This window comes from Hypanus sabinus, chromosome 17 (genome assembly GCF_030144855.1).
Source record: "Hypanus sabinus isolate sHypSab1 chromosome 17, sHypSab1.hap1, whole genome shotgun sequence".
Classification (NCBI taxonomy): Eukaryota; Metazoa; Chordata; class Chondrichthyes; order Myliobatiformes; family Dasyatidae; genus Hypanus; species Hypanus sabinus.
The window spans coordinates 61,759,795-61,781,208 of record NC_082722.1 but is presented as its reverse complement, the minus strand read 5'-3'; the positions used below and the strand labels follow the sequence as shown (position 1 = coordinate 61,781,208).

General features: G+C 38.4%; 1 protein-coding gene across 4 annotated transcripts in view; it reads left to right on the top strand.

Moving 5' to 3' along the window:
- zdhhc7 (zinc finger DHHC-type palmitoyltransferase 7) overlaps positions 1 to 21,414 on the top strand; it is a 63,053-nt gene that overhangs the window by 27,763 nt on the left and 13,876 nt on the right. For 3 of the 4 annotated variants that reach the window (XM_059993180.1, XM_059993181.1, XM_059993182.1), the window contains 4 exons: positions 1,814 to 1,876; positions 5,905 to 6,226; positions 15,087 to 15,211; positions 20,886 to 20,982. In XM_059993180.1, the coding sequence (XP_059849163.1) occupies positions 5,921 to 6,226; positions 15,087 to 15,211; positions 20,886 to 20,982 (528 nt within the window). In that variant the 5' untranslated portion in view covers positions 1,814 to 1,876; positions 5,905 to 5,920. The remainder of the gene's footprint in view (positions 1 to 1,813; positions 1,877 to 5,904; positions 6,227 to 15,086; positions 15,212 to 20,885; positions 20,983 to 21,414) is intronic. The other variant, XM_059993184.1, reaches the window with a different exon arrangement.

Genomic DNA, 21,414 nt, shown 5'->3' with positions numbered 1-21,414 from the left:
TCAAACCAAAATTTGACAATGGGTGATTTAAGGAAATAAGATGATAGATGGCTAAAGCTTGGTCAAGAAGAGATATTTAGGGAGTAAAATTTTATTTTGTACTAGTCAAGAGGCCATTTTGTGCAGGTTTCTAGGGCCTGAAGTGATTCCACTTAGAAAAGGATGACAGTGTGGAGGATTTGAGAACAAGGATGACATTTTAAAATTAGTGGGAATGTATGCAGATCACTATGCACAGAGTAGGTGGGTGCACATTTGGACACACAATAGAGTTTGGAAGGCCAGTCAGTGGTACATGAGAATAATCGAATCAAGGGGTAACGAATGAATTGGCGATACTTCCACCAGAGATGAGCTAAAGAGCAGACAGCAACACTCGTCATAAAAGAAATGGGTATTAATGGTGAACTGAAGTTAAATGTTTTGTTCATATTATAGAGCTAGCCATTAGGGAGTGTTTTCTAGTTAATACAAAGCACAATACTAAATTTTCTACAAGATATATTTTCATGGGACTTAAAATCTTAATTGCAAGTCTTTTTTCAGCAAATAATTAAAATCAGAATGACTTTGCAAGATCAGTGTTTTCACAGTTGTATCATTATTGATATTTTCATTGCAACGATATTTATTCAGTTAGATTTTGCAGATATGTGAAAACTGAGGCGGGTCAAGAACCTTTCACTTTGCTTCTGCAGAGGACTTGATTTCTATCCATGAGAAAAAATCCAGTTTGCATCAGTTTAAACTATCTCGTAGCAGAATTAAAATAACTAGTTTTATCTGTGACAAAATAAATTTTAGCAGTGACTGCTAATCCTTTTCAACTGAAAGGAAATGATGTTTAAGGTAATCTGTCAGGTTTAACATGGTGCAAGAGCTCAAATTATAGTTTTAAGTTGAAAGTTGAGGCACTGCATGTTGTCAACAGGAAGAATGAAACTGAACAATCTGATGGCAAAAAATATGAGATGTGGTTTGACAACATCTGTATGTTGTGGTCAGCTTCAGTGTCAAATTGAGGAAAGTATAACTGTGGGAGAGAAATAGAGATTACATTTCAGCCTAAATTTTTTCTACCAACACTTTGCTTATCTTGGAACTTGAAAATGGAAACTACCATTTAAAACTGCTATTTAAAACAGTGACTTTTAAATAAAAGTTTATCTGCTCAACCGATATAAGCAACAATTACGTTTCCTGATCAGTATCATCACTTTACCAATACCCTCAATCAGATACCCACAATATTATTTAATATAAATATATTGCCATGTTTGCCATTTTGCAGAATAAATGTACAAAAGTTGGACCATAAGGGATAGAAGCAGAATTAGGCCATTCGGCCCATTGAGTCTGCTCTACAGTTCCATCATGGCTGATTTATTATTCATTATTTATTATTCATGATTTATTATTCATTATTCTCCATTTTCCTGCCTTTTCCCTGTAACCTTTTATACCCTGTCTCATCAAGAACCTGTCAACTTCCACTTTAAATATACAGAATGACCTGGCCTCCATTGCCATCTTTAGCAATGAATTCCACAGATTCAGCACCCTGTGGCTAAAGAAAGTCCTTCACTTTTCTGTTCTAAAGGGACATCCCTCTGTTCTGAGGCTGGACCTTCTGGTCTTGGACTTCCCCCATTATAGGAAACAATTTCTCCAAATCTACTCTATCTAGGCCTTTCAATATTCGATAGGTTTCAATGAGGTCCCCTTTCATTCTTCTAAACTCCAGCTATTTTAGCCAACTTTAAAGAATGAATGTTCATGAATGAATGACAGTTGCCACTTATGTTTTTTGCAGGTCTTCTGACTAATAAAGCAGTTTGATTGGAAGCAACTTAATGGAAAAACTTGAAAATTTTAGGTAAGATGTTACTTCTGGTTGCACTTGCCAAACAGCAAGAACAAACTTAATGACTAAATTCACATATCAGTCTTTTCCAATATAAAACTATTGAATAAAGTTAGTGTGTAGGCATGGCTAGCATATCTGTGCAACACAAAACTTGTGAGCATTAAATCAGAAACATTATCCAGATATACCAAATAAAGTTTAGGATGTATTAAAATACACATGGATGTAATTTTAAGGACCATGGTGCGTATAATATTCACCAGGCATGTCCCTACTGTAAATACTGGATGTATGACTTTTAGAATACATAAATCCATGCTTTAATTATGTAAAATGGAAGAGTTGAACCATCATTTTTACCATTTCTTAATAGTTTGTCAATATTCTTAAACTATAAGTAAAAGTTTGGTTTTGGGTTTTAGTCTAGTACAAATGGAAACCACTTAATTTAGGTAAGAGTATAAGAGTACACATGCACTTTTTTCAGCAATGCTCTTTAATGACGTATAATTTTTAGGTAATTTTTAATGCTAGAGGCAAATCTGAGAAATGGTTAGAAGGCTGGATTTTCCTTTTCCATTGTGTCAAATGCATTGCCCATCCATTTGCTGTGACTCCTTTTCCCATTCTTCCTTTCAACTTGACTGGTTAACTGGGATATTTATTAACATGATAAAGTACAGATGCTGGAAATCCAATGCAATACACACAAAATGCTATGGAACTCAGCAGGTCAGGCAGCATCTATAGAAATGAATAAACAGTATACATTTCAGGCCAAGACCCTTCTTTAGGACTGGAAAGGAAGGGGAAAGACACCAGATTAAAATGATGGGGTTAGAGGAAGGAGATAGGTGAAGACAGGTAGGTGGGAAAGAGCTGGAGAAGGTGGAATCAGACAGAAGAGGAGACTGGACCGTAAGAGAAAGGGGGAAGTGATAGGTGTGAAGATGTAAAAGGCCAGAGTGAGGAATCAAAGGAGAAGGGGGAAAAATACTGGAAGGAGAACCATGCCGTGAGGTTGGAAGCTACCCAGACAGAGTATAAGATGTTGCCCCCACCCCCCAACCCCGAGGGTGGTTTCATCTCAGCACAAGATAGATTGACATGTCAGAATGAGAAGAATTGGTGTTAAATTGTTTGGCCACTGGGAAGTTCTGCTTTTACCTTATTGTGTTAGTGTAAAATACGAAATGAAAGTGAGCTGAGGTATACATAAAAAATAATAGCCATGTCTGGAAGAACCTACCAGTCCACCACCACAAAGTCGCAAATATCTTGGATTATTCAAAGATCACTATTTTAGAAATGAAGTATTTGTGAACTATTGATTAAGAAGTACCTTAAAATGGAACCAATAAAAATTGGAAAACTGCAGATATTGGAACTCTGAAGCTAAAGCAAAAAATAGCAGAAATACCCAGCAGAGAAGGAGGTATCTATGGAAAGAATTTTGAAAAAAGTATCTTTTAACCTGAGGTTTACATTTGAGTTTAATGTCATCTGACTGTACAACTGAATGAAATGACTTCCCTGTGGACAAAGGTACACCCACAAAATATATGTTACACACAACATACAAAAATATCCGTAAATAAGTTAAGAAATTATAATTCAAAATGCATTGTCTGTGTAGCACAGGGAAACAATATGCTATGCAGTAAACAGCTTGCTGTCCCAGTGATGAGACCTTAGTGGTGGCAAGGTATTCATTGGTCTCTCAGCCTGAGGGAAGTAGCCGTTATCCGGTCTGACAGTCCTAGTCCTACTGCTTCTGTTCTTCCTACCTGATGGAGTGGGTCAGATTATGTAACAAGTGGTAGGGATCCTCAACAGTGCTTCAGGCCCTTCGTGTACAGCATTTACAGGTAAGTATTAGAAATAGGTGGAAGTAATACCCCGATCATCCTCTCAGCAGTTTTTACTATCCTCTGTAGGGTTTTGCCGTCCGATGACTTGCAGCTTCCATACCACATAATGATACAGTCAGATAGGCCACTTTTGATGGTGCGCCTGTAGAAAGTTATTAGAATGGGGATGGGAAGCCTTACGTGCCTCAATCTCCTCAGAAAGTGTAGATGTTGCTGTGCCTCCTTCAATAATGATAAGGTGTTGTGGGTCCAGGTTAAATAGTCTATTACATGCACATCTGTGGTCTGTGCTCTTCACTGTCTCTACAGCAGGCATTGATGTGTAATGAAGCATGGTTGACTTGTGCCTTCCTGAGTCAGCAGTGTGAATAGCAGAGGGCTGAGCACACAACCATGAATTTGGGGGGTGGGGGGGGTGGTGGCACCAGTGCTCAGTGTAATGGAACTTGAGATGTTGCTGCCAAATTGGACTAAGGTCTTTCTGTCAAGAAGTCCAAGATCCAATTACAGAGAGGGGTATTGAGTCCCAATGAGGACATGTTACCCACCAACCTCTGAAGCATGATTGTGTTAAATGCTCTGCTGAAGTCAGTGAACAATGTCCCAGCAAATGAGGCATCATTTTCCAGGTGGGACACAGCAGAGTGGAAGGCCAAGGCTGTGTCATCATCATTGGAGCAGTTTGAGTGGTAGGTAAACTGAAAACACTCCAATGTAGCTGGAAGATGGGATTTTATATGATCTATTACCAGCTGTCTGTTGAAGTCATTGCCACTAGGTGGTAATTGTTTAGGCCAGTCATTGTAGCTCTCTTGGGCACTGGAATGATGGTGGCTGTCTTGAAGCCTACAGGGATAGTGGACTGTTTTAAAGTGATATTGAAGATGTTCACTAATAGCTCTGTTGGCTGAATGATACAGTCCCTCAGCACCCGACTGGGTATGTTGTCGGGCCCCGCAGCTTTGTGTGGCTTTGCCCTGGCTAGGATCCTCCTCACTTTGGCTGTGGCCAAACAGGGTTCATGTTCCTCGAGGGAGAGGAGCGTTCCCCAATGTCAAATCGTGCATAGAAACAGCCTATCAGGAAGAGAGGCATTGCTGTCATTGATGTGCAAGGTAGACTTGTAATCTGTTATGGGTTGTATACCTTGCCACATGTGCCGCGTGCCTTTGATGTCACGAAGGTGTCTGTGTATTTTATGTGTGAACTCAATGCTTTGCCTTTCTGTTGCACGGGGGAGTGCAGCTCTTGTCAACCTTGGATTCGTCCAATCCCCTGATCAGAAAACAGCGTACCCATCCCTGAGTAGTGCATGAACCTTTCAGATAACCATAGTTTCTGGTTTGTCCTGGCAGTGTAGTGCTTAACCACAGTAAGTCCTCAATGCATTTTCCTGTGTAGCCAGTTAACAATCCTTCATTTTCATCAATGTTGATGTGATGATCATCAGTGGCAGCTTCCTTGAATATGCTCCATTTCTTGCTTTCAAAGTAATCCCGCAGTGCTGAAGTGGCACCTTCTGACCAGGTCCTCATCTCCTTAGAAACTAGCTTGACTCAATTAACCAGTGCTCTCTATGCAGGGATTAGCAAAACGGATATATGTCTGAGAATCCAAGGTGAGGGCAGAGGGCAGCCTTGTAGGCTTCAGAAACGTTGGTATAAACCATCTCTAATATATTCTCTCCACTGGTTGTGAAGTTGACATGCTGCTAGAACTTTGGCAGGACCGTTTTAAGTTGACATGAATGAAGACACCATTGGGGTGACTGACTTCGATGTCGCAGATGACACCCTAGAGCTCCTCAGCACAAGCACAAGGGTTGGGGTATTGGGTCTGTTTCTCTTTCTATAGATTGTTCCCCACAGATTTTTATGTTTGTTATGTTTGGTGACTAAAGTGAAAGTGCAATGTAAGGGTGATGTGAGAAAGCTACTGGCTACTATATTATTTTTAAAAATTTTGATATCACTTGCAACTGTTAAGATATACTGTATCTTTCCTGAAGTTGTGATTGAAACAAGAGTTCAACTATTCAGTCTAAATGCTGTTTATAATTATCCATATCTCTTAAAATGTTTATATTATTCACTTTTTGTTTTAAAGTATGACATTGAGTGAGTAAGTAAGTACTGGCATTTATTTCACACATCTCTTTCTCAATAGATGAGACTGACAGATCATGCAGTCAACAGGGCACCGATTCCGGGATGTTGAGCATCATCCTTTGCTGAGTTCCGAAGATGACTTTGAATGCTCACCTGCCAATGTGGAGACGGTGGATCGGATCTGGTTTATCCGAGATGGATGTGGAATGATTTGCGCTGTCATAACTTGGCTTCTGGTTTTATATGCTGACTTTGTGGTGACTTTTGTAATGCTGCTGCCTCCCAAAGACTACTGGTACTCGCTGATAAATGGCATTGTTTTTAACTGTCTGGCAGTGCTGGCTCTCTCATCCCATCTGAGAACAATGTTAACAGATCCAGTAAGTACGCATCATTTATGTTTTAAATATATCGTTTGTGGCTTCAGTTTTGATTTCAACAATTATGAGAAATTTTGAACATGGAAGGGAGGGTTGTGGTTGCTGTGGTATAAGTGCAGCTTGATGTGATTAAGCAGAGTAATAGTTTGACATCGGCTAGATTTGCTGAGAGGCCTGTTTCTATGCTCTAGTGCTCTATGACTCTGACTTAGTATTCAGTAGTGTCTAAGTTAAATAGTTCAATTGGAAAAAAGCTTATACATTTGATCGCTGAGGAGCTGACCCAGTGGTTTTGAGTCTGCTGTGTACCACGTTTACTCAAGAGCAGGAGATTAATGTCAGTCAAAGAGGGAAACAGGCCTGGATATACTTCGTTTCATTGCTGGCCAAGACACCATGTAACACACTTATTTTCAGAATTCAATGGCTGAAGCTTGTGTGTCTCTCAACATTCAGTAAGTAGCCTTTTGCACCTATCTGCATTCATCCATCTAGAGTTGCTCCTTCAGCCTATTCCATGGGAGAAGGGGAGGTAACCAAAATCCAAGAAGCTATATGGAGAAAGTAGCTGATATCAAGAGGAGAAGTGTGCCTAAAATGTAAAGCATAAACCAGGCTGAAGCTTTTTCTCCCCCACGTAGTCTTATGGTTTATGGATTCTTACTTTGTTAATTTTTTTGGAAGGATCTGTGCATTGCTGCCATGACCACCATTGTTGCTTGTCCCTTACTGCCCTTGAGAAGGCAGTTATGAGCTGCCTCCTTGAACCACTGCAGTCCTTTTGCTAATGTACTTTTGGATAAGCAGTAGCAAGAGTTAGACTTAGCAGTAATGAAAAAGCTGGCCTTTTTAGTGATTGTTGTCATGAGTTTGAGGTACTGCAGTGTATTTTGTAAATAGTTCATACCACAGCCATTGTGTGCCAACAGTGGAGAGAATGAATGTTGAATGTGCTGAGCTCCATTGACTGGTGCTATTGAGCCTTTTGAGTGTTGGAGCTGCACGCAAAGTAAAAAATATTCCCTGACGTTTCTAACTTAGGCCTTGTAAATGGTGGCAAAGCTTGAGGACATCAGGAAATGACTGACCTGCCATAGGAACACTAACTAATTCAAGTCAGTGGTGACTTCCCCCTCCCCCACCCCTCACACCATCTAAATCCACCAAGGGTGTTGATGTTAGACAACTTGATGAACAACTGGAAATATTTGTTCCAGAAGATTTTCCCATTGTCCATAATTATAAGCCAAAAAAAAATCTCATTTTATGGCATATCTACAACAAAGCATAAATTGATATTTGGAACACACTTTTGGTTCATCCAATTAAAAGGCGAATAAATAACTCATTACATGGCAATGTAGTATCGTGTATATAGTTATGATATTTTGCAAATGTTGAAGCTTAGTTGGTGGAATTCATGAATGATGCTTAAAGGTGTGCAGAGTATTTTTGTCACTTGTATCTTCGTCTAGATCAGGAGTTCCCAACCTGGAGTCCACGGACCCCTGATTGAGATAAAGGTTTTTTCAACTTTGGTATATTTGTTTCAAAACATATTTGGTATATTTCTCTTAAGAATCTTTACAGTTTTTTTTAAATAGGAGGTGGATAAAGCTCAGAGGAATGAAAATGGACACATTCTGTCATGTGTGTTGCAGTCAAAATCAAATAAGGCAAATGCTTTTAGCTGTTAACCTAATAAAATTTGACTGAAATCTTTCTGTTACTTTTGTTAAGTACCCCATAATTGGGTGTCTTACCAGCAAAGATAGAAGTATCCATTGGAGTCTGGTACTATTTTCAAAACAGTGTTTTTTAGTAAAATATACAAATCAATATCAACAATGCAAATATACAGATATTACACGTTAGCAATACTAAACCTAAAAGTGTGGGTATAATAATAATCAATAATAAACAAGCTCTATCGTTGTCTAGGGGATAAGGAATTATCATGGGAAAGTATAAAGTTCAGTTCATGTAGGCTGAGGTAGTTGTTGGTTCTTTTGTTGTAACTGTTGGAGAGAGAAAGAGAGAGGGCGAGCAAACAGTGACAGCTACAGTCATTCAAACCTTCCTTTACTTTCTTGATTTGTCGATGTGTTGTTATGGCCATTCAGGTATGACGCCTCTGTCTCCTTTAGCTAGACCGTTCTTCTATGGTGGACTTGTCACCCAGGCAAGGGTGGACACACACACAAGCCCCCACTAGCCTCGCTATAAAAACTGTGAATTAAAATTGACCGATCCTTTGCTCGGTCTCTGATGCCCCACACCTTCTCCAACACTTAAGCAGTGCTCACTAGTGTGTCTCTTGGTGCGTCTCAGGGTTGTCTCCCCAGATCTCACCTTTATCCCTACTCACTGGGTCTCAGGTGTCAATCAGTTTTGAATGGCTTAGTCCATCAAACCAGCCCACTCCGGCTGTACACTGAGGAATTTTAATGAACAGAATGGTACCAAGTAAACAACCCTCTCCAAAAGACATAACAGTAAATCAATGGCTCCTCTCCTTTCTCTTATCAGCAGCAGATGTTCCAACTTATTTTCCTCTTATCTGTGTGTCTCTCTCATTCTCTCTCATGAGCAGCGTGGTAACAGTAACAGTTTGTGATTCTCCCAGGGGAGGGGGACATGGGCAACTCTGTACCCTTCTGCACATCAGAGTTGTTCATCCTTCATAACACTTTGAACAAGAGTAATTCCATGAACCAATGTTCCTAGTGGGAGCAGAGAGAATGCTTAGAGAAAACATTCTTCTTGAGATATCTACATTGTTGTTATACTTGACATTTAGCTGGCCATACTCCCAGAATAAATTGATCACCTGAATAGTTGTCATTTTAAAAATTAAACTGAAGCTTGTGTTTAGGAAGCATTTTATAGGTTTTTTTTTAATTTACTAAGTAATTGAATACTGTATCCCACTAAAAATAAAAAAACACTTTTTAAATCTCTTATTTTTTAGCAGTTGTGTTAACATGACTTGCATATTAATATATTTCAGCCATTCACTGCTCTATTTGAACTCTATACATTTGTAAGATGAAATGGGGATTATTCAATTGAGTTATTTAGATTCCACGCCAAAGTGAGGTGTATTAAGACCGAGCTAAGTAATTATTAACCACAATAGTTCTTTGATAGTTCATTAAATATTCATGTTAATATTAGTGTCAAAAATTCATACATTGGAAATGAACCAAGTTAAATTTGTATTTTTCAGATATAGAAATTATATTTTTTTTCTGTTATATTTATGCTATTTGGAACACTTGTCCTGTATTGTTAAAACAATCTAACACAGACATTTTTATTTATAAAGTTCAGTTAAATAAGTGGTGCAAAGTGAGAGGAAAAAAAGTAGTGAGATTTTGTATATGGGTTCAATGTTCATTCAGAAATCTAATGGCAGAGGAAAAGAAGCTATTCCTAAATCATTGAGTGCATCCCTTCAGGCTCCTGTACCACCACCTTAATGTTAGCAATGAGAAGAGGGCATGTCCTGGATGATGGGGGTCCTTCATGATGGATGCCGCCTTTTAGAGGTATCGCTCCTCGAAGGTGTCCTGGATGCTGTGGAGGCTAGTGTCCATGATGGAGCTGAGTTTACAATTTTCCATGGCTTATTTCGATCCTAAGCAGCGTCCGCTTCACCTCCCCACCCTCGTACCAGATAGTGATGCAGCCAGTCAGAATACTCTCCACAGTTTGCCTGTAAAAATTCCCAAGTGTTTTGGTGACATAACAAATTTCCTCAAACTCTTAATGAAATGTAGCTGCTGTCATGCCTTCTCTGTAACTACATCAATATGTTAGGCCCAAAATACATCCTCAGACTGTTGACTCCAAGGAACTTGAAATTTTTCACCTTTTCTGCTTCTGATTCCTCAATGAGGACTGGTGTGTGTTCCCTCATCGTACTTTCTAAAGTCCACAGTCAGTTCCTCGGTCTTACTGACATTGAGTGCAAGGTTGTTGCTGCAACACCATTCAACCAGCTGATCTATCCACCCATATACCTTCTCTTCACCATCTTAAATTCTGCTGACAATAGTTATGTCATCAGCAAATTTACAGATGGCATTTGAGCTGTGCTTAGCCACACAGTCATGGGTGTAGAAAAAGTCAAGCATTGAGTTAAGCACACATCCTTGAGGTGAACTATCAATGTTATTTCTGATCCACACAGAGGCCCAGGTTTTGGAGCTTTTTGATCACAACTGTGGGAACGTTTGTGTTAACCATTGATATGTAGTCAGTAAACAGCAGCCTGATATAAGTATTTGTATTATCCAGGTGACCCAAGGCCAAGTCAAGAGCCAATGAGATCACATCCATTGTAGAACTGAATGTTCCAAAAAAAGGAAATATCATTCCTCCTTTTTGCAAACTTGATCCATTATCAAAATATGTGACAGTGTTATTGAAAATAACCATTTTCCCCTGCCAATTTCTGTTTTCCATTTAACTTCACGACAAATTAATTTAGATTATCATCTTCAACAAATTTCACATGACATTGTATGTACTGAACTGTTGCTTGAAGCATTGAGTTGATATATGATATGCTACTAGTTAACTGTAGGATTCACCTGATAGTTGCATATAATGTTTTTAATTTTTTTTTATGAGTTTCAACATTACAGCTACAAAAAAAATCAACAAAATGGAGATTTATACAGTGCAAAACAAAGGTGCCTAATATATAATTCATAACAATAAGGAAAAAGCACCCAAAATAAAATTATATAAAGTTAGTACCCTCCCCACACTCCCACTACAAAACTCCAAGCCAACCATTTCAGTATGTAAAAGAAAAATTACTCGGAGTGTTTGACCCCACAGAGCTGTAAATATATATATTAAAAAAAGAAAATATAATGCGTAGTACTAAAATTATAATGTAATTCACATTAAAAAAAACCCGTAAAACTTGCAGGAAAAAAAAAGCTGAAAGTAAGAGATTATAGTACAAAAAAAAGGAATAAGCTTAATCTAAAGAGGAGTTATGAAAATATTCAAGAAAAGGTCCCCAGACCTTATGAAAGACCTTGAATCTTTTCGAGGTCTAAATAGGACATCGTATTACTAAGCTATAGAGCATGAGTGGCTGGGGCAACATCTCTCCACCTGAGAAGAACTAACCGTTCAGCCAAAAGAGAGGCAAAAGATAATATTCGACGTTTAATTGGACTCAAATGCATGTCTACTTCACCCAAGGTGCCAAAAAGAGCAATCAGAGGGTTAGATTCTAAGTGGCAATTAAGAATAAGGGATAAAGATTAAAAAAACCTCTCTCCAGAATTTCTCAAGACTAGGAAAAGCCCAATACATATGAGTAAGAGAAGCCTCGCCCCCTTTACACTTGTTACAAACAGGACTAATGTCAGGATAAAACTGCGATAATTTAGTTTTAGACATATGAGCCCTATGTACAACCTTAAACTGCAAAAAGCAGTGGCGAGCACATAAAGAGGTAGAGTTAACTGACTTAAGAATTGAATCCCAAACCGCATCAGATAAAGAAATATTTAAAAATAAAGAAAACTCCCAGGCAGTTCTAATTTTATCGAATGGGGCACACCTCAAGATCACTAACTTACACAAATAGTAGATATTAAACCTTTACTCAATGGATTAATACAAAGAAACAGGTCCACAACCACAATGTTTTTCTCGGGCATCTCAGGAAAATTTGATATTAAAGGGTTATTGAAATGTCTAATTTGAAGATATCTAAAGAAATGAGTATTAGGTAGGTTAAACTTTACAGAGAGTTGTTGAAAAGTTGCAGAACAATGATTATCTATGAAAACATCTTCATAAGATCAACGTGGCACCCGACAAGGATTCCCTTTAAGTCCCTGACTTTTTGATTTGGCCATAGAGCCACTGGCGATTGCATTTCGTAGCTGTGCTGAATTGATGGGGATTTGGAGGAGACGTGTTGAGCATAAAGTTTCTCTTTATGCCAATGATCATTTACTTTTTATATCAAATCCATCTACTTTCTTACCCCCAATGTTTTTAGTTCTTAATCAATTTAGTCAGTTTTCCGGTTCCAAACTTAATTTACACAAGAGCGAACTCTTCCCAATCAATGGAGAAGCACAAGCATTTGTATTTCATGACCTCCCTTTTAAAATAGTTAATAATCAATTCACTTACCTTGGTATTACAGTAACAAGGAACTTCAAGAATCTTTTTCGAGAAAATTTTGCTAATCTTTAAAATTCCACAAAACAGAATTTGACACAGTGGTCACCCCTGTCCATGTCTCTGGTAGGTCGAATTAATGTTATTAACATGTCTATCCTTCCTAAATTTTTGTAATTATTTCAGTCTTTACCAATTTTTATTTCTAAAGCTTTCTTTGATTCATTAGATTCTATTATTTCATCCTATCTATGGAAGGGCAAACGTTCCAGACTTAATAAAGCTCTCCTTCAAAAATCTAAAATTGAAGGTGATATGGCCTTGCCTAACTTCCGTTTATATTATTGGGCAACCAAAATTCGTTGTCTTACTTCTTGGTCCTTCTTTCATAATCAGTCTGACTGCCCAAAATGGGTGGCAATGGAGTTGAACTCTAGTAAGGATCTCTCCATTTCTGCACTTCTTGTATCCGCACTTCATTGTCACTTGCCTGGACTAATTGTTAATCCTATTATTAGACATACCCTGAGCATATGGGCTCAGTTTAGAAAATATAATGGCCTTCATGGTTTCTCTCTCTCTCTAGTCCTATTTTACACAATCATCTTTTCCTACCTTCTATGCAAGACTCAACATTTCATGATTGGTATAGAAAAGGGATTAGGCGTATATAATGTTTATAGTTACATATTATAAATAAAATTAAAAACAGTGACTGAGAATACTGTAAATTAAATTAGGAGTGTTTTACAAAATGAGGTATCATATAACAGTTTGACACTGATTTAAGGAATACCAAGCTGGCAAATCAAATGCTTTAATATTAATAAGGAACAATCTATTTAATTTAAGAATTAGGAATTATCAGAATATTGCATAGCTGAGATGAATCTGGATGATATTAACAATACATTTAGATATTTGTCATAAAAGCTGAAAAGCTAAAACATCACTCAAAGAATGTTTACTGCTGGAGGAAGCTCAAAAAAAGTAGTATTGAGGCCGTAGTTAAATTGTGATGTTGCAAAAGCAGGCTGGATCATGTGACCTCTATTACTTATTCAGTCTTGCCTCACACTGGCTTCTGAGGACTGGCTTTGATATTGGCAAAGCAGATGTTTTGCTGTTGGCTGGGTTGAGCACAGACTTGCCTGTTTATCCAACAGACTCAACATTGCAACCAAACATATCCTGCATTGGAGTAATGGTCTGCATTACACTGAGACATCTACACTGATAGATTAAGAAGCAAGATACTTCACAGACATGGTAAAATGGCAAGATTAAGTGTTTATATACAAACCCCATTTCCAGAAAAGTTGGGATACTTTCCAAAATGCAGTAAAAAAAATCTGTGATATGTTAATTCACGTGAACCTTTATTTAACTGACAAAAGTACAAAGAAAATATTTTCAATAGTTTGACTGACCAACTTAATTGTATTTTGTAAATATACACAAATTTAGAATTTGATGGCTGCAACATATTCAACAAAAGTTGGGACAGAGTTAAAATAAGATTGAAAAGTGCACAGAATATTCAAGTAACACCAGTTTGGAAGACTCCACATTAAGCAGGCTAATTGGTAGCAGGTGAGGTATCGTGACTGGGTATAAAAGTAGCATCTATCAAAGGCTCAGTTTTTGCAAACAAAGATGGGTCGTGGCTCACCCCTTTGTTTTCCAAAGTACTGCCGAGACCAGGTGGCTACAGTTGTCACAGTAGCATGACGGTTTCTTAGGCAGTGCCGCCTGAGGGCTCGAAGATCACTCGCATTCAACAGTGGTTTCCGACCTTGCCCTTTACGCACTGAGATGTCTCTGAATCTTTTCACAATATTATGTACTGTAGATATTGAAAGACCTAAATTCTCTGCAATCTTGCGTTGGGAAATGTTCCTTTTGGATTAACATCACAGATTTTTGTTTTTATTGCATTTTGGAAAATATCCCAACTTTTCTGGAAATGGGGTTTGTATAAAAAAAAATTAAGCTACTTCCCTGAACTCCTCTCACAATTTAGAAAGGACATATGGTACATTATCACTTAAATACTACCTGCTAATATAAAATTACAGCTGTATCTAAATAAGAGTAATAATTATTCATAATTCTCAGTTTGAGTTCTCAGAATGAGTTTGAGTATCAAGGTGTTCAAAAAGGAAGTGCTCTGTAAATGGAGAAAAGAACATAAATTGACTAACTTTTTTTTCAAACAAAGACATAGTATGAAAGGATAAAGATGTATTAAATGATTTCATGCAAGAAATAGGTTAAGCAAAATTACAGTGATGTTCAATTTTCAGCTTCTAAAGGAATGGTCACACACAGGGAATCTATTTTTGAGTGGAAACTTGAAATGCTGAAGTATTTTTACTGAAACTGAGAATGTTAAGGTAATATTTAATAAAATTTTAAATTTTGATGAAGTCACTGGAGAGACAGTAAGGTAGAAATTTAAGACAATTAGAAAGTGACAACAGATACTGAGAGAAGTTTCATAAAGAGGTATTGAAGAATGTTGTGAAAATTGTGGGGCTGTAACATGCCTAAGTATATACCTAATTTTATAATTGTTTGTGGGAGGAAAAAAAGTCTAATTCTTTTAAGTCGCTTTATGTTTGAGATTCATCTGATTAATGACTGACTTGTTCATTTATTTACCTGGTGTGGACTCATTAACGATTTCTTTGCACAGGGTGCTGTACCGAAAGGCAATGCCACAAAAGAGTATATGGAGAGTCTGCAGCTGAAGCCAGGGGAAGTAATCTATAAGTGCCCAAAATGTTGCAGTATTAAGCCAGAGCGAGCTCACCATTGCAGGTATAGAAATGACATAATTTTACTAAAGCTTCCAATGCAATTGTGATCTCTGTGCCTGGTCATTCCATAATAATAGTACTATTGATTGTAAGCTTAATCATTCTTGAATTACATAAACTTTGTTCCATTGTTCAATTGCAACAATTTACCTTTAATTTTTTTCTTGGTTTTCAATTCAAAATTAACACCTAATTCATGCTTGTGAGATGATGTGATTTACAGCAGCATCGCTGATTACAACCTCAACTATTTTATGTTGGAGAACAGGACAATTATTTCAGCAAATTAATAATATTTACATGTTTCATTGATCTATTGATTATCATGTACCTTTGCAGTTTGAACTCTAGACACCAATTGCTGGGGAATTCAGCTTTATAGCTACTCAATGTATGTTCAGTGTTCCATTCCCATTTAGACCTGTCGGTCCATGGCTGCCTCTGCTGCCACAATGAAGCCACCCTCGGGTTGCAGCAGGAACACATTATATTCCATCTGTGTAGCCTCCAACCTGAAGGCATGAAGGTTGATTTTTCATATTTCTGGTAATTCCTCCCCTCCCCTTTTTTCTCTTTTTGGATTCCCTATTCTGGCTCCCCTCGGACCACTTCTCTGCTCCTCCACCTGCCTGTCACCTCCCTCTGGTGATCACCCTCTCCTCTTTCTCCTCTGGTCCAGTTTCTTCTCCTACCAAATTCCTTCTACTTTATCCCTTTACCCTTTCCACTTATCATCTTCCCATTTTGTACCTCTCCTCCCACCTTCTTATGCAGGCTTTAATCCCATTCCTTTCTGCTATATGCTAATGAAGGGGCTTGGTCTGAAAGGTCGACTATTTGTTCCCTTCCATAGATGCTGCCTGGTTAACTAAGTTCCTCCTGCATTTTCAAAGTTCAAAGTATATTTATTATCAAAGTACATATGTGCCATATACAACTCTGAGATTTGTTTTCTTCCAACATACACAGCAACTCCTAGAAACACAATAGAATCAATGAAAACCTCACCTGGGTAGCAGGATGGACAAACAACCAACGTGCAAAAAGGCAGCTGTGCAAATACAAAAGAAAAATAATAATAAGTAAGCAATAAATATTGAGAATATGAGATGAAGAGTCCTTAAAAGTGAGACAATATGTTGTGCGAACAGTTCAGTGATGAGGGGAGTGAAGTTATCCCCTCTGGTTCAGGAGCCTGGTGGTTGAGGGGTAATAAGCTCCTGAACCTGGAGGTGTGGGTCTTGAGGATCTTGCACCTTCTTCCTGATGGCAGTACTGAGAAGAGAGCATGACCTAACGATGGGTTGAAGACAGATGCTGCTTTCCTGTGAAAGCTCTTTGTGTAGATGTGCTCAACGGTTGGAGGGCTTGATTGACAGGGCTCAATCCACTACTTTTTGTAGGACTTTTCATTCATGGGCATTGGTGTTTTTATGCCAGGATGTGAGGCAACCAGTCAATATACTCTTCACCACACATCTATATAAGTTTGTCAAAATTTAAGATGTCATGCTATGCTTTCTTCGTAATTACACTTGCATGCTAGGCCCAGGACAGATCCTCTGAAATGATAACTCTGCGAAATTTAAAGTTGCTCACCCTCTCCATCTTTGATCCCTCAATGAGGACTGGCTGATGGACCTCAGGTTTCCTCCTCCTGAAGTCAATAAAAAGCTCCTTGGTCTTGCTGACAGTGAGTGAGAGGTTGTTGTGGCACCACACAGCCAGATTTTTCAATCTCCCTCATGTATGCTGATTCGTCACCACATTTTGTGACTGTTACTTTGGAATTTTAATATGAGATTAATAAAGCACTACAGAAGAGAAATTGTCTAGAAATAAAACTAATGCTGCATTTAAGCAATTAATCTCTATTGAATGTCTGAAATTCTGATAAATAGCTTGTAACATTTCAGTTTGCTGTGCTGATTTGACTCTCCAATTGCTTGATGATCTTAAATACGGGAAGGCCAATGGAGCATAAGTGTTCATAATCAATTACGTGAATAAAGTTGGCTATGAAAAATTGAGGTTTCAATTTGAAATAGATTTCTAAGTTGTAAATAGAATAACAATAAATTATATTCAGCTGTTTCTTTTATCTTATGATGTAGTAATCTAACTGGAGAAAAAATGTGTTTTATTTATTTACTTATTGAGATACATCGTGGAATAGCCCCTTCTGGCCCTTCAAGCTGTGCAGCCCAGTGTCCCCAATTTAACCATAGCTTAATCATGGGACAAATACAATGATCAATTTACCTACTAACCAATGCGTCTTTGAACTGTGGGAGGAAACCGAAGCACTCAATGAAAACACATGCATTCCATAAGGTGGACATGCTAACTCCTTACAGTTAACTCCAGAATTAAGCTCCAAACTCCAGTGCTCCAAGCTGTAATGACATTGCACTAACCACTACACTACTGTGGTGCCAATATACATTGCAAGCTCCTACAAACAGCAGTAGGATAATCTGATTTGGTGATGTTGATTGAGGGACCCTCTGCTATTCAGAATTGTGCCTGAAATGGCAGATGAGATCTTGGTTGTAAAGTTCCCATTGGAAATGATAGCTTCCTAAATACTGAACAAAAGTGGCAGTCTGGATTTTTGTGCTCAAGTTTTTAAAATAGGGCATGAATCCACAATAGAGTCTTAGAGTAATACAGCACAGATAAAGACCCTTTGGCCCATCAAGCCAATGATGACCACACTCCCCACCTACCTAGTCCCAATTCCCTGCATTCAGCCTGTACCTCTTTAAGGCCCACCCGCTAGAGCTTCTTAAATGATGCAGTTGACCTGGTTCAATCACTTCTTCAGGCAAATCACACCATGTACTTATTAACTGCTATGTGAGAAAGTTACCCTTCAGGTCCCTTTTAAATCTTTCCCACTTGCCCTAAATCAGCATCCCCTAGTTTTGGACTCCCCCTACCCTGGGGTAGAGACTGTTATCGTCTAGCATATCTAATGCAATTTCCATAAAACTGTCCCTTATTGTCCTACACTCCAAAGGATAAGAACCTAGCTTGGCCAACCTCTCCCCATAACTCAGGCCCCCAAGTCCAGGTAAATCTTTTCTGTACTCTCTCCGATTTAACCACGTCTTTTTTACAATAGAGTGAGCAAGACTGTACACATTAGTCCAAGTGCAGCCTCACTAACAGCATATGTAACTGCAACATTATGTCCCATCTTGTACTCTCAATGTCTGAAGAAGGCCAGCATGCTAAACACCTTTTTTGCCATCCTGTTTACCTGTCCCACTGTTTACAGCAAACTATGCCCTTGTATTCCCAAGTAATGGGCAAGTTCCATTGCACTCCCTACCACTGCTACTAATACCCTCGCAGTACCCTAATACAATGAGTGGTAGGGTATACAATAAGTCCTGCACTGGACTGACTTTCCAAAATGCAAATCCTCACATTTAACTATTGAAATCCAATTGTCACTCTTTGGCTCAATTCTTTAACTGAGCAAGATCCCCTTGTAACTTACAATAACCTTCTTCACTATCAACATCTCCTGGTTTTATATTATCCACAAATTTACTGATAAAGCCTTGTGAATTGCATACAAATGATTTATAAAAATAACAAATAGCAAGGGTCCTATGCATCAGCATCCATTCTGAGAAACAATCTTTAACCACCACCCTATGCTTCCTACATCCAAGCCAATTTTGGATTAACCTAATCAGTTCTCTATATATTCCAAGAGACCTACTCTGCCCGAAACCAGTCAACTATGTGGGACTTTGCTGAGGTCCAAATAGACAATATCCTCTGCTCTACCCTCATCTCCTTCTTTTCCTTTCCTCTTAAAACAAAAAAACTAAAGTATTTGCCAAGCATGATTTTCCATGCACAAAGCCTCATGAGTCCTAATTGTATTATCCAAATACTGGTAGATCCTGTCCCTCAGAAATCCCTCAAGTGATTTCCCCACTCCCAATGTCAGGCTAATTGGCCTGTATTTCATTGCCTTAACCTTAGACACAATCTTCTCCTTCAGCACTGTAGGGCTGAAGTAGATACACATACTGTACGGCTTAGTATGAAGTTAGTCTGCTTAATGGTTTAAGCTCCACTGTGTAATAGCGCAATTACATTTGGACAAGTAAAAATTAAAAGAGAACATTTAAAAATAATTATTTTCCCTGTATTGATTGATAGCAGGTTCATTTCTGAATATGAGGTAATATGTACTTTGAACAATTATCTGTAAGCATTATGAGATATATTAGTTCCCCATTAATCAGGAATTGTGTTCAAGAGACATGAGGTAATATTGCAGTTCTATAAAATACTGGTTAGACCACACTTGGAATATTGTGCTCAGTTTTTATTGTCTAAGATTCAGCACAGTGTAAGCCACTCTGGCCCCTTGAGCTATGCCACCCGGCAATCCCCCAATTTAACCCCAGCCTAACCAAGGGACAATTTACAATGACCTACTAACCGGTAGGTTTTTGGACTGTGGGAGCACCCTGAGGAAAGCGATGTGGTCATATGGAGAACTTACAGGCAACGGTGGGAATTGAGCCTGGATCATCTGCATTGTAGAGCATTGTGCGAACCACTATGCTACCATGCCGCCCTGGTCTGATCACCTCTTATAAATGAATTGAATTGACCTTATTACTTGCATCCTTCATATACTTGAGTAAAAATCTTTACATCTCCATCTAAATGCACAATGTGCAATTTATAGTAGTTTATAATAAATAGTATGTGCAACAGGACAGTCAATGTAACATAGAAATACAATTGTATTAGCATGAATTAATCAATCTGATGGCCTGGTGGAAGAAGCAGTATGGGAGCCTGTTGGATCTGGCTTTTATCCTGCGATACTGTTTCCCAGATCGTAGCAGTTGGAACAGTTTGTGACTGGGCTGACTTGGGTCCTCAATGCTCCTTAGGGCGCTCTTTACACACCTGTCTTTGTAAATGTCCTGAATAGTGGGAAGTTCACATCTACAGATATGCTGGGCTGTCCGCACCACTCTCTGCAGAGTCCTGCAATTGAGGGAAGTACAGTTACCATACCAGGCAGTCATGCAGCCAGTCAGGATGCTTTCAGTTGTGCCCCTGTAGAAAGTTCTTAGGACTTGGGGGCCCATATCAAACTTTAGAAGCTTTAGAGAAGGTGCAGAGATTTACCAGGATGCTGCCTGGATTAGAAACCATGTTTTATGAGGATAGGTTGAACGAGCCAGGCTTATTCTCTTTGAGTGGAGGATGAGAGGTGACTTGATAGAGATGTACAAGATGATAAGGGTCATAGATCGAGGGGAATGCCAGAGGCTTTCCCAGAGTCAAATGGCTAATACCAGGGGGCATAATTTTTAAGCTGATTGGGGGAAAAAAGTATAGGGGGGATGTCAGAGGTAAGTTCTTTACTCAGAGAATGGTTAGTGTATGGTAGTGGTAGAGCAGATGCATTAGGGACATTTAAGAAACTTTTAGATAGTTACAAGGATGATAGAAAAATTGAGAGCTATGTAGGAGGGAAGTGTTGTATGGCTATTAGAGTAGGCTAAAACGTTGGCACAACATGGCCTGTTCTGTACTGTAGTGATCTATGTATTAATGCTTGCTTGAAAATTTCTTAGCTGATCATTTTTGCTATGTAATGACTTCTTCTTTCTTCCCCATATTAGTATTTGTAAAAGATGCATCCGGAAGATGGACCACCATTGTCCTTGGGTGAACAACTGCGTTGGAGAGAACAATCAAAAATTCTTTGTACTCTTCACTGTAAGTTTAGACATGCTCTAGTATAAGTTTTGAGCAATTAAAAGTAATACATCAAGGGGTTGAGAATTTAGCATTTGAGCTTTGGTGGATTAACATTATGGATAGCATAAAGCAAGGAGCTAATTAACTATGTTTGCACTAAACAGTGTTAACCTCACCAAGTGCTGCAAGGAATTCCTATTCTCCCATACTTCATCATAGGTGTTATAGATTTTACATTTTCAGTACATTGTTATTGTTGAGAGACAGAGGAGCTTATTCATTGAACCTGTGAAATCTACTTTGCTTTCGAGCAATCTTAGCAAGCAGATCAGTATGAATGGTGACCAAAAACAATGTTGAGATAACAAATAGTAAATTCTATTCACTTCTAGTTAGGGAATAGAGCTGGAATATTGTCATTTAAAATGTATTTCTGGTTAAATTTAATCG